The sequence below is a fragment of the Sphaerodactylus townsendi genome, linkage group LG16 (genome assembly GCF_021028975.2).
Source record: "Sphaerodactylus townsendi isolate TG3544 linkage group LG16, MPM_Stown_v2.3, whole genome shotgun sequence".
Taxonomy (NCBI): Eukaryota; Metazoa; Chordata; class Lepidosauria; order Squamata; family Sphaerodactylidae; genus Sphaerodactylus; species Sphaerodactylus townsendi.
In genome coordinates, this window is record NC_059440.1 from 1,830,649 (window position 1) to 1,846,228 (window position 15,580).

At 49.4% G+C, this 15,580-nt stretch overlaps 1 protein-coding gene across 4 annotated transcripts; it reads left to right on the forward strand.

Moving 5' to 3' along the window:
• Window positions 1–8,275: 8,275 nt before the first annotated feature.
• Window positions 8,276–14,790, forward strand: LOC125445477 (LYR motif-containing protein 9-like). Of its 4 annotated transcripts, none has more exons than XM_048518516.1 (5): window positions 8,276–8,402; window positions 11,168–11,300; window positions 11,835–11,927; window positions 12,858–13,016; window positions 14,647–14,790. In XM_048518516.1, exons 1-5 carry the CDS (start codon window positions 8,389–8,391, stop codon window positions 14,662–14,664), a joined length of 417 nt encoding a protein of 138 aa, XP_048374473.1. In that variant the 5' UTR covers window positions 8,276–8,388; the 3' UTR covers window positions 14,665–14,790. The 4 variants fall into 4 exon arrangements, with proteins under 4 accessions (XP_048374473.1, XP_048374477.1, XP_048374474.1 ...); XM_048518517.1 differs by lacking the exon at window positions 8,276–8,402 and adding an exon at window positions 8,840–8,959; XM_048518518.1 differs by lacking the exon at window positions 8,276–8,402 and adding an exon at window positions 9,095–9,180.
• Window positions 14,791–15,580: the final 790 nt, after the last annotated feature.

Below are 15,580 nucleotides of genomic sequence, written 5' to 3' on the forward strand. Positions count from 1 at the left end.
TCATGTATGTGTAATGTAAGGGTTGCATCTTACAGCAAAACGGTTTACTTTTACCACATTAGGAATGCTGCCTGTAGGAAGATAGAAATTACCATCTCCTCAGAGTGAACACAGCTGGTGCTGTTTAAGGAAGGAGACAAAGATAAAAGCTTCTTGCAGTGGGGAAAGTAAGCAAGGGAGGTAAAGTGCCTTTGTTTTCTTTGGCGAAAGGTGATTCACTCCAGTCAGCACGTAGCCTTTGATTCTTGGTCAGTAGACTGAAACCAATCCTTATCGCTTGGAATCGTTTTGGAACTGTTGAAAGATGGTTGGTTTTTTGTGATTTTTAAATGACAGCGAATAAAAGCGCGCTTTGGACTTTGTCGAGTAGAAAGGAACTGGTTCCCCTTGCTTTCGTATTGCTTCTCTCCACTGGAAGTGAAAAGTGCCTGTGAGGAAGATTGCTGTGGAGGAGGCCGGAGCAAAGCCTGCAGAAAACTTGTGAGCTGCTCTGTCGGCTGAGCCTGCAGGGCTGTGAAAAGGTCAGGACGGGGCCCGTTGGCTCATAGGCCAATGTACAATGTGGCAATCCTATGTAGAGTTACTTCAGTCTAAACCCACTTCGAAATCTACTCTGCACAGGTTTGCACCTGGTAGCACTCCAAAGGATGAGGTCAAGGTGTCCCTCTTCCACTGACTCAAGGCTCAACTGAACCCGCTATGTGGGGCCCAAGTGAATGGGGGGACCCCCCCCGTGATGACCTCACAGGGAGACATAAGAGCAGGGAATTTTTCATTCCCAAGAATTAACTGTGGGCTTGATTTCTGCTTAGAAGTGCGGTCTCCATCTGGTTGCACCCATCTGACTTTGCAACACAAGAATGAGCAGAGAGAAGGGGAAATATTAGGGGCTGTGGGGAAGCAAGCCAAAGCAGGTCTACCTGTGCAGAAGTAAGCCTCAAGTTGTTCAAAGGGGCTTCATCCAGTGGTGGGATCGCAAAATTTTTAGTAACAGGTTCCCATGGTGGTGGGAGTTCAAACAGTGGTGTAATTCCAATGGGGAACTGGCGGGGGGGGCAAGACGGGGGGCGTGGACCTGGCATCTCTGGGCGGGCATTCCTGGGGCGGGGGTTGTGGCAAAGGAACGCAGGGCACGCCTTGCTATTCCCCAGGTGCAGTTCCTTTTCACACCGCCTCTAGGAGGGGCGTAACTAAGGCAAAAATCACGTGGCAAAATCACCAATTAGGGTCACCCCTCTCGGCACACACAAATAATTAGTAACCTTACTCTCGGGAACCTGTAGAGGGAAGCTTGGAGCTGGATCCCACCTCCTGGGCTTATCCCAGGGAAATGTGTTCTTAGGGTTGGAACCTAACATGGCCCCTTGATTTTAATTTTGATTTGGAAAGTCATTTTGATCTCTGTTTGAGATCCCTGCTGTGAGTGGGCCCAGTCTTGCTCCCCAAATAGCAGCTATCAAATTAAATCCAAAGTGGCATCATAATGGGAGGTGTGGCCAGTGTGGTGATATGGCAGGGCATGTGGTCAGCCTTGGCACCAGGGCACTACACATGCATCAGCTGCTTATGTTGCACTTTGTGTTTAGCAGAGGAATATTTTGTCTTGGCATGGAAGTAGCAAAGATGCCTTGAGCCCAGGAAAAAGGCCAAGTATTTTAATAGATTAATAGATTAAAAATGTCTTCTCACAAAACCTTATGGTTTCCGTAGCTCAGGCTGCTAAAAACTCAGGAGAAACCAGGACAGAGGAAAATGGCAAGGCTCAGATAACCTGTAGATATTTTGAGAAGAAAAAATAGCAGAAAATCACAAATCTATTTGTCCTTTGGTGTTTGGAATTCTGACCTTCCCAAATTGTTTACAACATACAAAACCACAAACTAATTTCCCTTTGATTTCCTTGCTTATTATTGTGTGATGGTCCTGAAGAATGTTACATTTCACAAAAAGTTAAAGCCCTTCTGATGAGAGAAGGCCAGCAACTGGGGCGAAGCACCCCTTGGCGAGTGGCAGATGGCGCCAGAGCCAATCCTGGAAAGCTAGGATTAAAAAGCAATTTCCAGCAACTTTAAAACGGGTCCCCATATTTGGGTCACAAAAATTAACTCTTTCTGAGAGAACTCTTAGATGGGCTGCAGCAGCCTGTATAAAGCATTGCCTGTTGTGAAAGAGAAGTAAACCTAGGCCATAAGGTTTAGGGAAGACAGCACAAATAAGTTGTGGTCCTAGGGTTTTGAATAGATTGACTTAAACCCCAGGAAAAGTAACTATGAATTGTAGTTGTTTGAGAGCATCAGACTGATAAATCTATGCACACCTGTTTTTTTTTTATTTGTATTTATTATTTACAGGAATAGGCTTGATAAATCCTGGGCAAAATAACAACTAATTCAGAGGTGTTATTGCCTAGTAGTGTGTATTTTCTTTGAAACACAGTTGGCTTAATACATATTTTTTTTCCTGTATATGTTCAATTATTGTGTATGCCTGATATTTTGCACTATTTGCCAGTTAGTAAAAAGTAGTAGTGTTTAATTTATTTTTGGAAACCAGCAGGGTGTTTTCAACCCTTAGCTGTCAGGTGCAGAGGGGTGTGGCTATCCCCACAGTTGTGGTGGGTTGTTTAGAGCCCAACTTGGGGCCTTTTCTGATACCCATCAATTTACATAGAAAGTAGGCAGGGCCAGGTGGGACTTTTGTCCAGCAAGGCTTCTGACTGAACACCGGAGATCTGATTGGCTCTGCAGATTTTTACCCCAGCCAATCAGTATTCAAGGGAATAGGCCAGGCGCTCTCTTAGGTCCTGATGCATGAAGCTTCCACTCCTTTGTAGTCGATCAATCAATTATGTGTCTCTGACTTTCCTGCCGGCTTATCTGATGCTGCCTCGACTATTGGTCCTTTGCCCATTTATGGTATGTGGGTATCTTCTCCACATGCACCCCCACTTGCCCCTTTGCTCCTAGAAACACGGGTCATTGTCCTCTGCAGGGTGGCTTTGCCTAGACCAGTGGTGGCGAACCCATTGGCACGGGGGCCAGAGGTGGCACTCAGAGCCCTCTCTGTGGGCACGGGCAAACAGAGTCCCCCCCCCCATCTGGGCTGGCCTGGGCCGCTGGGCTCAATTATTAGCATTAAACCTAAGACCTAGTTTTGGGGAGACACTGTAGGTAACCCTGTTAAGCACTGTTAAATCCCACTGATTTTCATGTGAAGAACTAAAGCACGATCCTTTACCTGGGAGTAAGCTCGGTTGCTGGCAATGGGGCTTGTTTCTAGAGTAAACCATCCTAGGTGGGTCATGAGGATTCACCTGTTGGAAGAGTTGCATTGGTTGCTTCAAAGCAAAGCCACCGACTCACCACCAAGCTTTACTCCTCTGAGTAATGCACGCCTCGGAGCCAACCGTTTTTTCTAAAGATGAAAACCTCAGTATTCAGGTTAAATTGCGAGTGTAAGGCGCACTGTGCTGGCATAAATAAGTGGGTTTGGGGTTGCAATCTTGGGGCACTTTCTGGTCTTTCGAAAAGGTTCGCCACCACTGGCCAAGATATACATTCCTTCAAGGCATGACAACTATGAGCCAGGTCCCTGAAAACCCTGCCCAACCTCCTCCCTTTCCTCTTAGCCTAACTATTGTACCATCTTGTATAGCATGTGCTCATTGGTTAAAAAAATACACTTCTTGTTTTTATTATTTTATTCTTCAATAAAACCAATTTTAGTGATATAGCTTCTTGGTCATTTGAGTGTTTTCACCCAGGACTATCCTGGTATATAGATGGTTATAGATGGTTAGAAAGGTTATAGATGGCAGTGACCCCCCCCCCCCCAATTCCTTCTCTCCAGCACATTTCCCCCCCCCCCCCCCCCACAACTAAAGTGGAGACTGCCTTCTGAGGGTAATAGTGGGGGTTGGAGACTCCTAGATTTCACCCAGCAAAACTGCCCCTTCCCCTAGAGAAACTTATATCTGTGGTCTAGAGATCCACTCTGAGAGAACTGCAGGCCCCACCTGGAGGCTGGGGAGTCAGTTTGGGGAGGGCAGTGTTTTCGAAGAGGAGGGGCTTCCACAGGGTATGCCATAGGCTGGGTCTACTCTCCATACTTCTCTGCCCCTCCAGGTGAAATTCCTCCTCCAGGGTGGAAATTCTCACTTATAGACTGGAGATCAGTGGTAATCCCAGGGGATCTCTGGGCACACACCTCGCGTGGTTGGCAGAACGTTAGAACTTCTCCTCTTCGGAGATTAGGCAGAGTGACCATCCGCCTCTATAGAGCTCTGGGAATGCTCTTTATGCCATCATTTGACCTTTCAACTTAGCTCTTACTTAGTAACCTCCAGAAGTAGGAGATCTAGGGTTGGAGCCAGGAGGGATTTTCAATTCTGTTTATTTCCTGCCCGCCCCATTTTTTTTTGTTACCAGGCCTCCCAGCTTGTAGTGCTAGGCTTAATAAAGTAAAGCAGCTCCTTCTCCTCTTCCCAGGGATTCTTTTAACTAGGGTTTTATTTGAAAAAGGAATGTTCAGGCATGAACTCCAGTGCCACTACTCCTGGGTCCCCACCCACACAGCCACAACCCCACAGTTGAAAAGTCTAAAGTCTATCTTCAGAGATACTCCAGTGGTAAAAACCCAGCGATGGGTTTTGTGTTTCTCTTGTCCACTGTGGCTGTTTCACAGGATGAGTTTATTGACAGTATGTTCTTCTTAGTAACGACATTACGAGCAGAAAGAGAATGTAAATGAAACAAATCGATTCTTCTCTGCTTTTTTCTCTCCACTGTTTATTCTTGGTCATAAAGATGCTTTGGCTGGGAAGATAATTAAAGATCTCTCTTGCCGGAACTCTCAGTGACTGAATGGTTTTCAAGCGCCTCTTTGATATAAGTCAGAATGGAGCATCTGTCCCTTGCCTGCCGATCCCTTGCCCACCTCCTTCAAAACCTTCTTGGGCAGACTTCAGGCCCTGAGATGTTCAGCTTTATCCCCCTCTGTTATGGGACTGGAAAAAAAGGAAATAGTATCATTACTACAGAGCCAAGCAACAAAGCCATCCTGATGGACCAGTCAATCTATTCCCATACTGACGATGTGGGCCTGCTTAAATTATTGCCATTCAGTCTGTTCAAGTTACTTCCCTCCAGGCATCTCAACATTGAGATGGGTCGTGAAAGGGCAATTCTATGCAAATCAATTACTCTGGGCAGATTATTTTGAAACAGTATCTATTGACTCCTCTTCCTACATGAAACGAGTGCTTAACGGGTTGATTATGGACTAGTCACACACTTTCAGCTCTAGCTTGATGCCTTCACAGGGTACTGGAAACTGCTTTGTTCCTCACTGTGGCGAAAGGTGAAGTGTAAAACAAGTAAATAAATAACACCTGTAGATGAAGGGGGGGGGCAGATAAAAGGTAGGTTAGTGAACAGAAGGCAAAGGGGGAGGTGCCTCCCCACAACTCCATGAGGAGTCCCTACTAGGCAAGTGGCCCTGTGTCCAGTGGCTAGAGTCAGTTGGGGGTTGGAACAAAGTGGGGCAGAGAAAGGTAGGCTGGCTGTTGGGTGTGAAGGGATGACAGGGTTACGCACATTACAGGAGTTAAGAAACACCTGGAGATTTGGAGGGGGGGTTGAGAGTCTGGGGGGGCGATGGGGGTTGGAGGGGCTGGACCTGGAGAGCGACATGCTAATGCCAGAGACACCCAAACCCTCCAAAAAAAGTGCCTTTTCCTCCAATCGAAATGAGGGCTGCCAACCCTCCAGGTGGGGCTGGGAGATTACACCAGAATTACAAATTGCTCTCCAGGATTGCCGAGAATCGGTTCCCTGAGAGAAAAGGCTGCGCTTGGAGGGGAGGGTCTGGCAATGCTACCTTCTAGAGAGTTGCTTCCCCCAAGGCCTCCTTACCTCCAAGTCTCCAAATGAGCGTTCCGTGAAAGAGGAAATATTTTCTGCCACCTTTGTCTCGAACCTTCCGTGCGATAGAGGTTTTTGTATTCAGCCTTTGCCAAAGAGAAAGATTCAAGGAAGGACACTGCAAAAGAAGGGCGAGGGTCACCACCCTCTCTACTGCAAGTCTGGCCTGCTCCTGACTTCACCTGCAGTGGGGTACAGAAACCTAATAAAAGAAGCTCTTTCCCCCTCAGGTATGGTGAGAATTCAGATTTTCCAAGTTCCATAAAAGATAGAATTTCACCAGCCTACATGAGGTAGATTTCCCATCCTTACCTCTTGGTACCAGCAGAAAAAGAAAAGAAAATGGCTCACAGGCTGATAGCGGGATAAGGAGGAAAAGGCGGGGTAGCTATTTATTTGATTTATAAGGTAAAAGTCGGATCCAGACGGATCCTTGTGAATCCATATGATTTTTCCATTGGAATGAAATGAAATCACCATGAAACTGTAGAGCATGTCTTAGTCTACAGGCAGCACCAAAACAATCACGCATCCCACGTTCCGTGGCAACGCACAAAAACCTGTTTGGAAAAATCATCTGTGATGTGGTTGTGGTTTTGGGGCGACCAAGTGAAGAAACCAGTCAGATCATGAGGATCCATGTTTTTCAAACAGGTTTTTGGGCCACTACCGTGCCATGGAGCGTGGGATGCGTGATTGTTTTGGTGCTACCTGTAGATTAAGACATGATTTCACGAGGTTCTGTTTGAAATCATCTGAATCTTGCTCGTTTTTGCACTAGTGCAGTGCCACGGAGCGTGGGATGAGTGATTGTTGTGGTTCTCTGAGTTGTGTAGGCTAGCTAAGGGCTTGAGCTGGGTGGATTTGGTGGTAATTTATGGGTGATTAAGTGAGGAAATCAGGAGGATCCTTTTTAACCATGTTTTTGTGCCACTGTGTCTGCGGTGCCACCAAGCGTGGGATGCGGGTTTGTCTTATGCATGCGGCAAAGGGCTTGAGCTGTGATGTGGTGGTGATTTTAGGGTGACTTAGTGCAAAAATCATGAGGATCCATGTTTTCCAAACAGGTTTTTGTGCCACTGTGTTGCCACGGTGCGTGGGATGCGTGATTGTTTTGGTGCTGCCTGTAGACTAAGACATGCTCTACAGTTTCATGGTGATTTCTATTTCTATTCCAAAATGGAAAAATCATATGAATTCACGAGGATCCGTTTGAAATCATCTGGTGTTCTCTTTTCATCCGCACAAGGACTTGATCTCCTTCCTTTGATATGTATTGACATATATAGTCTTCACAGTGTTTTCAAGCCATATATATACACACATAGTTAGCTTCTGCACAAAGGGTGGAGTACGCTACAAGCATTGTAACCATCTTGAAGCTAAATCTAAACTGATGGAGTCTGGTACTGATCTTACTGAAAGTCTGGTTAACACAAAGGGGAAGCGTGAGAAACGAAACTCAGAGCAGCCAGACACTGGCCTTGGAGTTGGAAAGAAACGGGGCCCCACCTCAAGGAGATAAGAAATTAAAGCAGAAGACTTGATTTGCTATAGAAACCAGTAGTTGTTATAGAAATTTTATACATGAGGTGTTTTGAAATAGACTCCTCAAGTTACATTGTATTAGAAATATGGGATGGAAAGGTGTGGTAAAAGGTGGGATAAGATGACCAGGTCTGTACGTTCACTTGACTCAAACCAATGAGCAAGAAGACAAGGAGGGATGTTTGTAAGAGGGTATAAATTATGTTACACAAGCAGCAGCCCCGTTGAACCTCCTCCCTGTTGCTAACAGTTCCCTCCTCTGCACAGAATTGAAACAATAAATCTCTGACCACTGAAGAAGCTTTTGGGATGGTTATTTGAGTAGCCGGACAGAGCCGTAGCTCTGAGGACGGGGCCTTGCCCTTGTGCCTAACACTTTTAACACGTGAGCCTGGCGGGCTGGCACTGCATCGCCTGAATACAAAACCCATCGCTACTGAACCCGGCGCAGGCCCGCCGTGCCTTCGTGGGCATCCAGTGCAGTGCCCAGAGCGGGCAGTCTCACCTCATGGCGCATTCACGACACACGTTGTTGATTCCTTATGCAAAAGCGTGCTCCAGGTGCATGCACGCGCCCGGCCTGCCCGTGGCAGCAGCGCCCCTCTGGAAGCAGACCGACTCAGGACCCCCACTCGGGTCTACTCCACGTGCTGCCCGGTCTGCAGGGCACCCGCCTCAGCCTCCCGACGCGCGACAACGACACCTCGGGCAGCGCGGGCTGCGTTCCTCTGCTGCTGAAAGCGCCGCGGGCGGGAGCCCCCCCCCCCCGCCCCCGCACAAGCCTGAGCCGCGCCCTGCGCCCGCCAGGGGGCGCGCCGCCCTTCCCAGCCTCCTGCCGCAGGCCTGACGCTCCCCGCAGCCCAAAGCCCCGGAAGGACGCGGGGCGCATGCGCAGCAAGGGGCCGGGGCGGGCCGGGGCATGCGGGCGCCCAGGTGAGGGAGGGCGCGAGACATGCGCATGAGGGCGGGCGCAGAGGGAGGGGGCGCGCGGGGCTCGGCCCGTGTGGAGCGGAGCGGGAGCGGGAGCGGAGCGGGCGCGGGTGGAGCCGGGGCCCCCTCTGCGCCAAACGGGGCCCGGAGCAAGGAGTGGCTTTGCACGCACGCACGCACGGAGGCCGCAGTGGCTCCCTGGAAGGCTCCTTTCGCTCCCGGGGCAGTCTACACATGGGCAGAGAAACTGCATCAAGTCAGGGTTGCCAACCCCCAGGTGGAGCCCCAATCCCAGGGGGTTGTTTCCCGGGAGACAATGGCTGCTTGGGAGGGTGGACGCTGCGACGGGGTTTCCCTGCTCGTCTTCCTTCCGCCCCCGAAACGCAGACACGCCCTGCTGAAGACCCGGATCTTCAGGAATTTCCCCACACGGCCATTGTCTCCCCAGTGGGAACCCATCGTGCTCGTCTCCATTTTGCAATCACAGCAGCCCTGCAAGGAAGGCCAGGCTGAGAGTGACTGGCTGGGCCAAGGTCACCGGATGAACCTCCATGGCACAAGTGGGTGGGGGGACAGAAGGGAGGGAAAGGGGGCAGAATGTGAGGATGGAGAGACCGAATGGGTGCGGGAGGGAGAAAGGCGTGCTCCCCCCCCCCCCCCCCCGTGCCTTCCCCAAAGCCAGAGGCCGTCTTCCCCAGAGGCCACCCAGGGAAGGCCGCCCTGCTCCGCTGCGGTGCCGAGAAGCGTTTGGGGAGGGTGGCTGAGCGGTGGCAGCATGCAGGTGAGCGTGCAAACAGGGCAGTTGGGTGGTGGCAGCGGGTGAGCAGCGGTGGCAGTGGGTGTTACAGAACCCAGCTGGGCTCTCGATACAATTCTGACCATCCGTAGCCATCTTGAATTGGGTCAGTCTATTGCCCAGTTCTGCCTCCTCTTCTTTGGGGGAGGGGTCTCCTCGGGTCGTGCTCGGAGGTTGCTCCCAGGAACTTCAGCTATCAGGGAAAAAATGGAGGAGGAAAACAGCAGCCCCAAAAGTCAGCTGTGCCAAGAAAGAAGGGATCCTGGCAGGCAAGCAGCAGGTGCCAGACTTAGTTCCGAAGTGTGTGTGCTCACATGTATGCAGCCAAATCTAGGTTGTACAAAAATGAATGGATGAAATCCAGTCAACAGAGAATAATCAAATTAAATCCTCCAGGTGCCCAGTTTGTGAGATAAAGTTAGTCAGAATGCTTCAGCTACCAAACCCTTTGCTGATGGTAATTCTCTCCATTTCTTCTCTTGCAAATTGGGCAGATTTGTGGATTTTGGTGACATTTCTCTCAAGCAAGGTTGATTAAATTTTGCACATGTTTTCATGTGGTTTTATATATAAGCACAATGCTAGCTAATCCACTCTGGCTCTAACATTTGATGTCCTGTTATTTAGCCAACAGGAGATAAGCAGGAACAAAACTTGGGACTCCCTGGGAATGCGGCAGATATTCTGCCAATGAATCCATGCCTTCTCTGCAGAAAGCAGATCATGTCTTTAAAGTGCACGTGATTGCATCACACAGAAAGCAGCCATCCCAGAGAGCAGGTGCCCGTGAGCCGCCCCCCCTCCCCCTGTGTTAGGTTAATGTTGCATCCCATGCCTTCATGACTTATTTGCTAAGCAAACCAGAATGGCATTTTCTCTAATTGGTAACTTTGGTGGCCAACTGTTAAAGGAGTGAGGTGTAAACTTTTGAAACAAGTCTGACGTTGGCACTTTGAGTGTGGCAGGATGTCTCTCCAGGCCTCGAGGGAGCAGTTGTTTTTGCTTTGCACAGTGGGAGAGAGAGATAATTTGACATTCTTCTACAGTTTGTAAACATACTGTAGATTTCTTCTCCTGCCAGGACCATGATAACCAATAGCCAAAGAGGTTTCAGGCCTCTCAGGCATGACTTATTCGTCACCTCCAACTGAAGCGTAAGTCCAGATAACTTCATTTGGCCAGCATTTTGAACATAAGAACTAGCCTGCTGGATCAGACCAGAGTCCATCTAAGTCCAGCACTCTGCTACTCGCAGTGGCCCACCAGGTGCCTTTGGGATCTCATATGCAGGATGTGAAAGCAATGGCCTTCTGCTGCTGCTTCTTCTAAGCACCTGGTCTGCTAAGGCATAAGAACATAGACCAGAGTCCATCTAGTCCAGCTCTCTGCTACTCGCAGTGGCCCACCAGGTGCCTTTGGGAGCTCACATGCAGGATGTGAAAGCAAGGACCTTCTGTGGCTGTTGCTCCCGATCACCTGGTCTGTTGAGGCATTTGCAATCTCAGATCAAAGAGGATCAAGATTGGTAGCCATAGATCAACTTCTCCTCCATAAATCTGTCCAAGCCCTTTTTAAAGCTATCCAGGTTAGTGGCCATCACCACCTCCTGTGGCAGCATATTTCAAACACCAAACATACTTTGAAATGTCCTCGGGGCAGGGATCTGCGTAACTCTGTGCTGATCCAAGAATATTGATGGCCTCGACTGTGTACATCAAAGGCACATTTCTCTGTGAAATCCAGGGGTTATGCAGATAGGGACAGGATTCTGCCTCTGTTGCTAGGGACCTACAATGGGACTCAGCACAAGGCCATGGTTGGGAGAAGATTGGGATGTTGCGGAGAATCCCGGGCCACACCCCTCAGGCTTCCAAGTGCTTTGCTGGCTTCGGCAGACTGAGCCAGCCGCTTGGCCAGCTCAGAACTCCCCGCTCATTTTCCCAGGCGCTTAAACTTTATTTCCTTGTCACAGGCACACGATGGCTCCCCTCCCTGGTGCAGAACTAGTCAAGAGGCCCCTGCAGCTGTATCGCTACCTGCTCCGTTGCTGCAAGGAATTGCCCGGGGAGAACGTCCGAGAGCACTACAGGCACGCCATCAGGCAGGTATGGAGATAGCCTTGCTGGATTGGGAGGGAGAGAACTCCCCCAAGCCCAGTGCTGCGTCTTCAGCAGGGGCCGAGTGCCTTTGGGAAGCTCAACAGTGGGGAATGATCAGCTCAGGCGGAAAGCTCTTGCTTTCTTTGCGGGCGGGGCGGGTTTCAAGGAAGACACCACGAGGTTCCTGCTGGATCAGCACTCCAGTCTGAGTCCGGTACCCTGTTTCCCGCAGCAGACCACCAGGTCTGTCTCCAGAAGACATCTCAGCCAGGGCACAAAGGCCACATTCTCTGCTTGTTGCCTCCTCACAGGAATCAGTATGAAGAGGTCTACGGCTTCAGTATAACAGAGGGCTGCACAGAGTTGAGTTTACTCCATGAAAAACGTTTGAAATATATTTGGACAATTTTGGGCAATTATATATAACCTATTACTAATTATTTTATGATGTTCTAATTGAGTTTGTACAGATTGTAACTAATATTATTGATAGAATTAATCAACGAATAACAAATTGTGTTTTTGATCAAACTTTTTCAGAGCTTCAATGTTCATGCAGATGAAGACAATCCTGAGAGAATCCAGCAGATTATCAAGAGAGCCATTGAAGATGCAGACTGGGTGATGGAGAAAGTGAGTAATCCCCTATGATGATGTGGATCATAAGTTTGGAGTGCACAGAACTCATGGGTATTGCATTAGATGGTATCCCAAGTATATCTCCTGACTCCTCCTAACACTTTTCAAGTCCTAGTTCAGATCTCATTTTACCATGTGAGATAAGTCAGAGGGCTTGACCTCCGACCCTGTTTCCAATCCTGTGGCACTTCTGATATTGTGTTATTCCTGTAGGTGTTTCACACTGCCCCCAGTGGGTTGGGTGAGAAATTGCACCCTCATCCTGCATAGAGGCACCCTCGCTGCTGCTCACCATTGTGAAGAGGGACCTTGAAAGGTTTCTCCCAGCATCATTGAACTCGATGTTGTCCTCCCTGTTCCTCAAAAGCATTTTGGGAATACGGAGTGGAAGGTGGTTGTTTCCCATAGAGCACGTTCTCCGTTCTCCTTTGCATTGCCAGGTTATGTGCAAAAAAATGCACTGGAGAAGCAGGTAGCCCCACCTGTGTAGGATGTGTAGAGGGAGGTGGCTGAGCACTGGTGGCTGAGATCCAGGGTGCGTGGGGTCCTGTATCCTGCAGAGAATTCCTTCGGCCTCGACTCCCCATTATTCCCCCCCCCACCCACCCCCCCCCCACTCCACTGCCCCAGCGTGACTTCCACAGTTTACATCCTCCACCGCTAGGATAGTTTCCCTCACCTGCAGATTCTCTTACCTGGACTCGGCCACCCCAGTGCTGCCTCAGTGAGGAAGGGCTGTGGAAGTCATGCTGGGGCAATGTGGGAGAGTCAAGGGGGTGCCAAGAGGAAGATTGTCAGGCGCACAAGCCAAGGTCAGAACAGGAGGTAAGCAAGCAGGGGCGAGAGCACAGCAAAGTCTGTGGTACAGGCACGTAGGAGAGACGTTAGTACCAGACGGAAGCTATTCCCTTTGTCTCTTTTAAGCCTGATGCTCACCTGGCCGTCGGAGATGCTGTGCACCTGGTTCGTGCATCAGACCGGCTCCTGCAAGTGCTTTCTGTCATAGCTGTGGCCTGGCGGTTGCTGAGCAGCCAAACGAGCACTGCATCTCCTCTCGTGCAAGTCACTGTGCAGCTTTCTCTGGTACTGCTTGCAGGGTTCAGGAGTAGTGGGGGGAGGGCATGCTAGTCTGGGATCCCCACCGTCTGGTCTGGAGCTGGTGGGGGGAGGGGCCGAGGGGCCTCTGTGCTTGTGTCTGGCTGTGGGTGTTGTAAGCTGCTTTGAGTCACCCTTGCAAAGAAAATGAATGAATTAGGAAACCATCGTTCTCCCTAAATAGGATGGTCAGCCTGCAAAATCTAGCTGTGAATTAGCCAGCTGCATGGCTCCAGTGTGATCTTTCACAGTATTTTGGCACCTGATCCCCATTCTTCTCCCTCATGTAATCCTAGGACCTTGGTGGCGAATCTTTGGCACTCCAGATGTTATGGACTACAATTCCCATCAGCCCCTGCCAGCACGGCCAATTGGCCATGCTGGCAGGGGCTGATGGGAATTGTAGTCCATAACATCTGGAGTGCCAAAGATTCGCCACCACTGTGGATGACATCTGAATGCCATGTGTGCGAAGGTGTGTGTGTGTGTGTGTGTGTCCTGCTTTGCCCTAGAAAGAAAGGGAGGGGGCCAGTGACGTAGGTATAGATTTTTATGGGGAGGGTTCGGGGGCAAGGCCACTCCCCCACCCGCCCCATGGGGCATGGCCACACCTCCCCAAGCCCAGCCCCAGGCCTCAGTGCTTATAAAAGCAGCTCTCCAAGGCCAGAGATGGCAAACTCCCCTGCCCTGCCTGCCCCCCCCCCCACCAGTTGGGCTCCCAGCTGGTAGCGGCAGTCCCTTCTCCCTCCCCTCCAGGTTGAGGGGTAGCTAGGGAAAATGGAGCCTGGTGCAAAACCTGAGGTTTGCGCCCTCCCAATGGGTGGCTGCTGTGATGCTGAAATCCACCCCCAAACAGCATCACTTTCAATGGTGTTTAAATTAGGGAGCCCAGATTCTCCTTTTAAATCCATCTTAAAGGGAGAAACCTGTCTCCCCTGTTGTGACAATATTGAAAGTGATGCTGTTTCATACTCTGTCCCCCACCCTGAAACAGCATCACTTTCAAGGTTTAATCTGGGGACCTCAGATTCTCCCTTTAAATCCATGCCAAAGGGGTTGGATTCAAAAGGAGAATCTGGGGAAATCTGGGGGGTCAATTTTCCTGCTGTTAGGGGTGCAGTTGTTAAGCTAGAAGCACCAAACTTTCAGGGTATCTTTAGGAGGCTCTCCTGATGATACCACCCAGGTTTAGTGAAGTTTGGTTCAGGGGGTCCAAAGATATGGACCTTCAAAAGGGTAGCCCCATCTACTATTAGCTCCCATTGGAAACAATGGGGGATGGGGGCACCCACTTTGGAGGTCCATAACTTTGTACCCCCTGAACCAAACTTCACCAAATTTGGCTGGTATCTTCAGGAGTGTCACCTGACGATAGCCTGAAAGACGCTAGCCTAAGAAATGCGTCCCCTACAGGCCCAAAACAAAAAAAACACTTTAAAATACAAAAAACCCACAAATGGTGGGCGGAGCTTCGGACATGCAATGGGGGGGTTTGAACCCGAGAAACCCCTCCCCTTACCTACGTCCTTGGAGGGGGCACCAGGAAGACAGGCAATAAATCGTGACTGTTGACATACGTTGACATTCCTAGTTTGCTATATATGGTATTTCCTTTCAGTATAAAAAAGAGAAGTAGAGGAAGTGATGGGCAAGAAGTCATCTGATGAAGACTAGAGGATGCTGCACTGCAGACTGAAGGGAACAGTCGTCTCCCGGCTTCAGCCAGCTGGCCATCCAGGGGTGGGCAGGAGGCCTCTTGCAAACGAGGGTTGAACTGGACAGTTCTGAATGGCATGAAGTTCCTGGCTGAGTCTGTGGGGAGCAGACGGACATTGGGAAACCACGGAAATCATTCTTAGGTCAAATACTAAATTTAGCCGTCTTGCTGGAATTCTGAAAATATTGGGAAATCCTTGAAGCTTGGAGCACAAGTGACGGTGACACTAATTAGATCAGTCCACAGTTGGTAGAGAAGATATGGTCTATACATATTTCAAATAAATAAATATTTATATATTATGAAAACCAAGCATTTGGGTATCACGTTGTTGCTTGTAACTTGTGGAAAAAATGTTGATTCAAGTGTCTGCTGCAGATTTAAATGGAAGCATTCCCTGGCAATAGTAAAGGAGTATTCCATGGATCCAGTTTTAAAAACACACACTATGTTTATAGTTTGAGGGAGTATGTTTGGTCCTGTCCACGCTTGGTTTAGGTTGCTGGCTGTAGAATTTAGTTTGCAGGAAGAATGGAGATGGCCTGACCAGCTAGAGCAGCAGAAGGCAAGCCATGGTTAAGGCCAAGCTTTGGATCCAAAGGAGATTGCAACCCTGTTCCATGTAAAGAAAATAAAAGTAGTCTTTCTCGACATATTCATATATGCCTCTAGAGGGCAGCGTAGCATGAGAACAGAGAGCCAGCATGCAGTACCCATATATACTGGCGTATAAGACGACTGGGCCTATAAGACGACCCCCCCCCCTTTTCCAGTTAAAATGTAGAGTTTGGGCTATACTCGCCGTAAAGGACTACGTCAAATGCTTATGACGTGC

What these genes read in the sequence shown, in the direction of transcription:
- LOC125445477 (XM_048518516.1), top strand. An exon ending in ACAGGCACGCCATCAGGCAG is followed by an intron (nt 11,301 to 11,834) that starts GTATGGAGATAG and finishes AAACTTTTTCAG; the next exon opens with AGCTTCAATGTTCATGCAGA. An exon ending in CAGACTGGGTGATGGAGAAA is followed by an intron (nt 11,928 to 12,857) that starts GTGAGTAATCCC and finishes GTCTCTTTTAAG; the next exon opens with CCTGATGCTCACCTGGCCGT.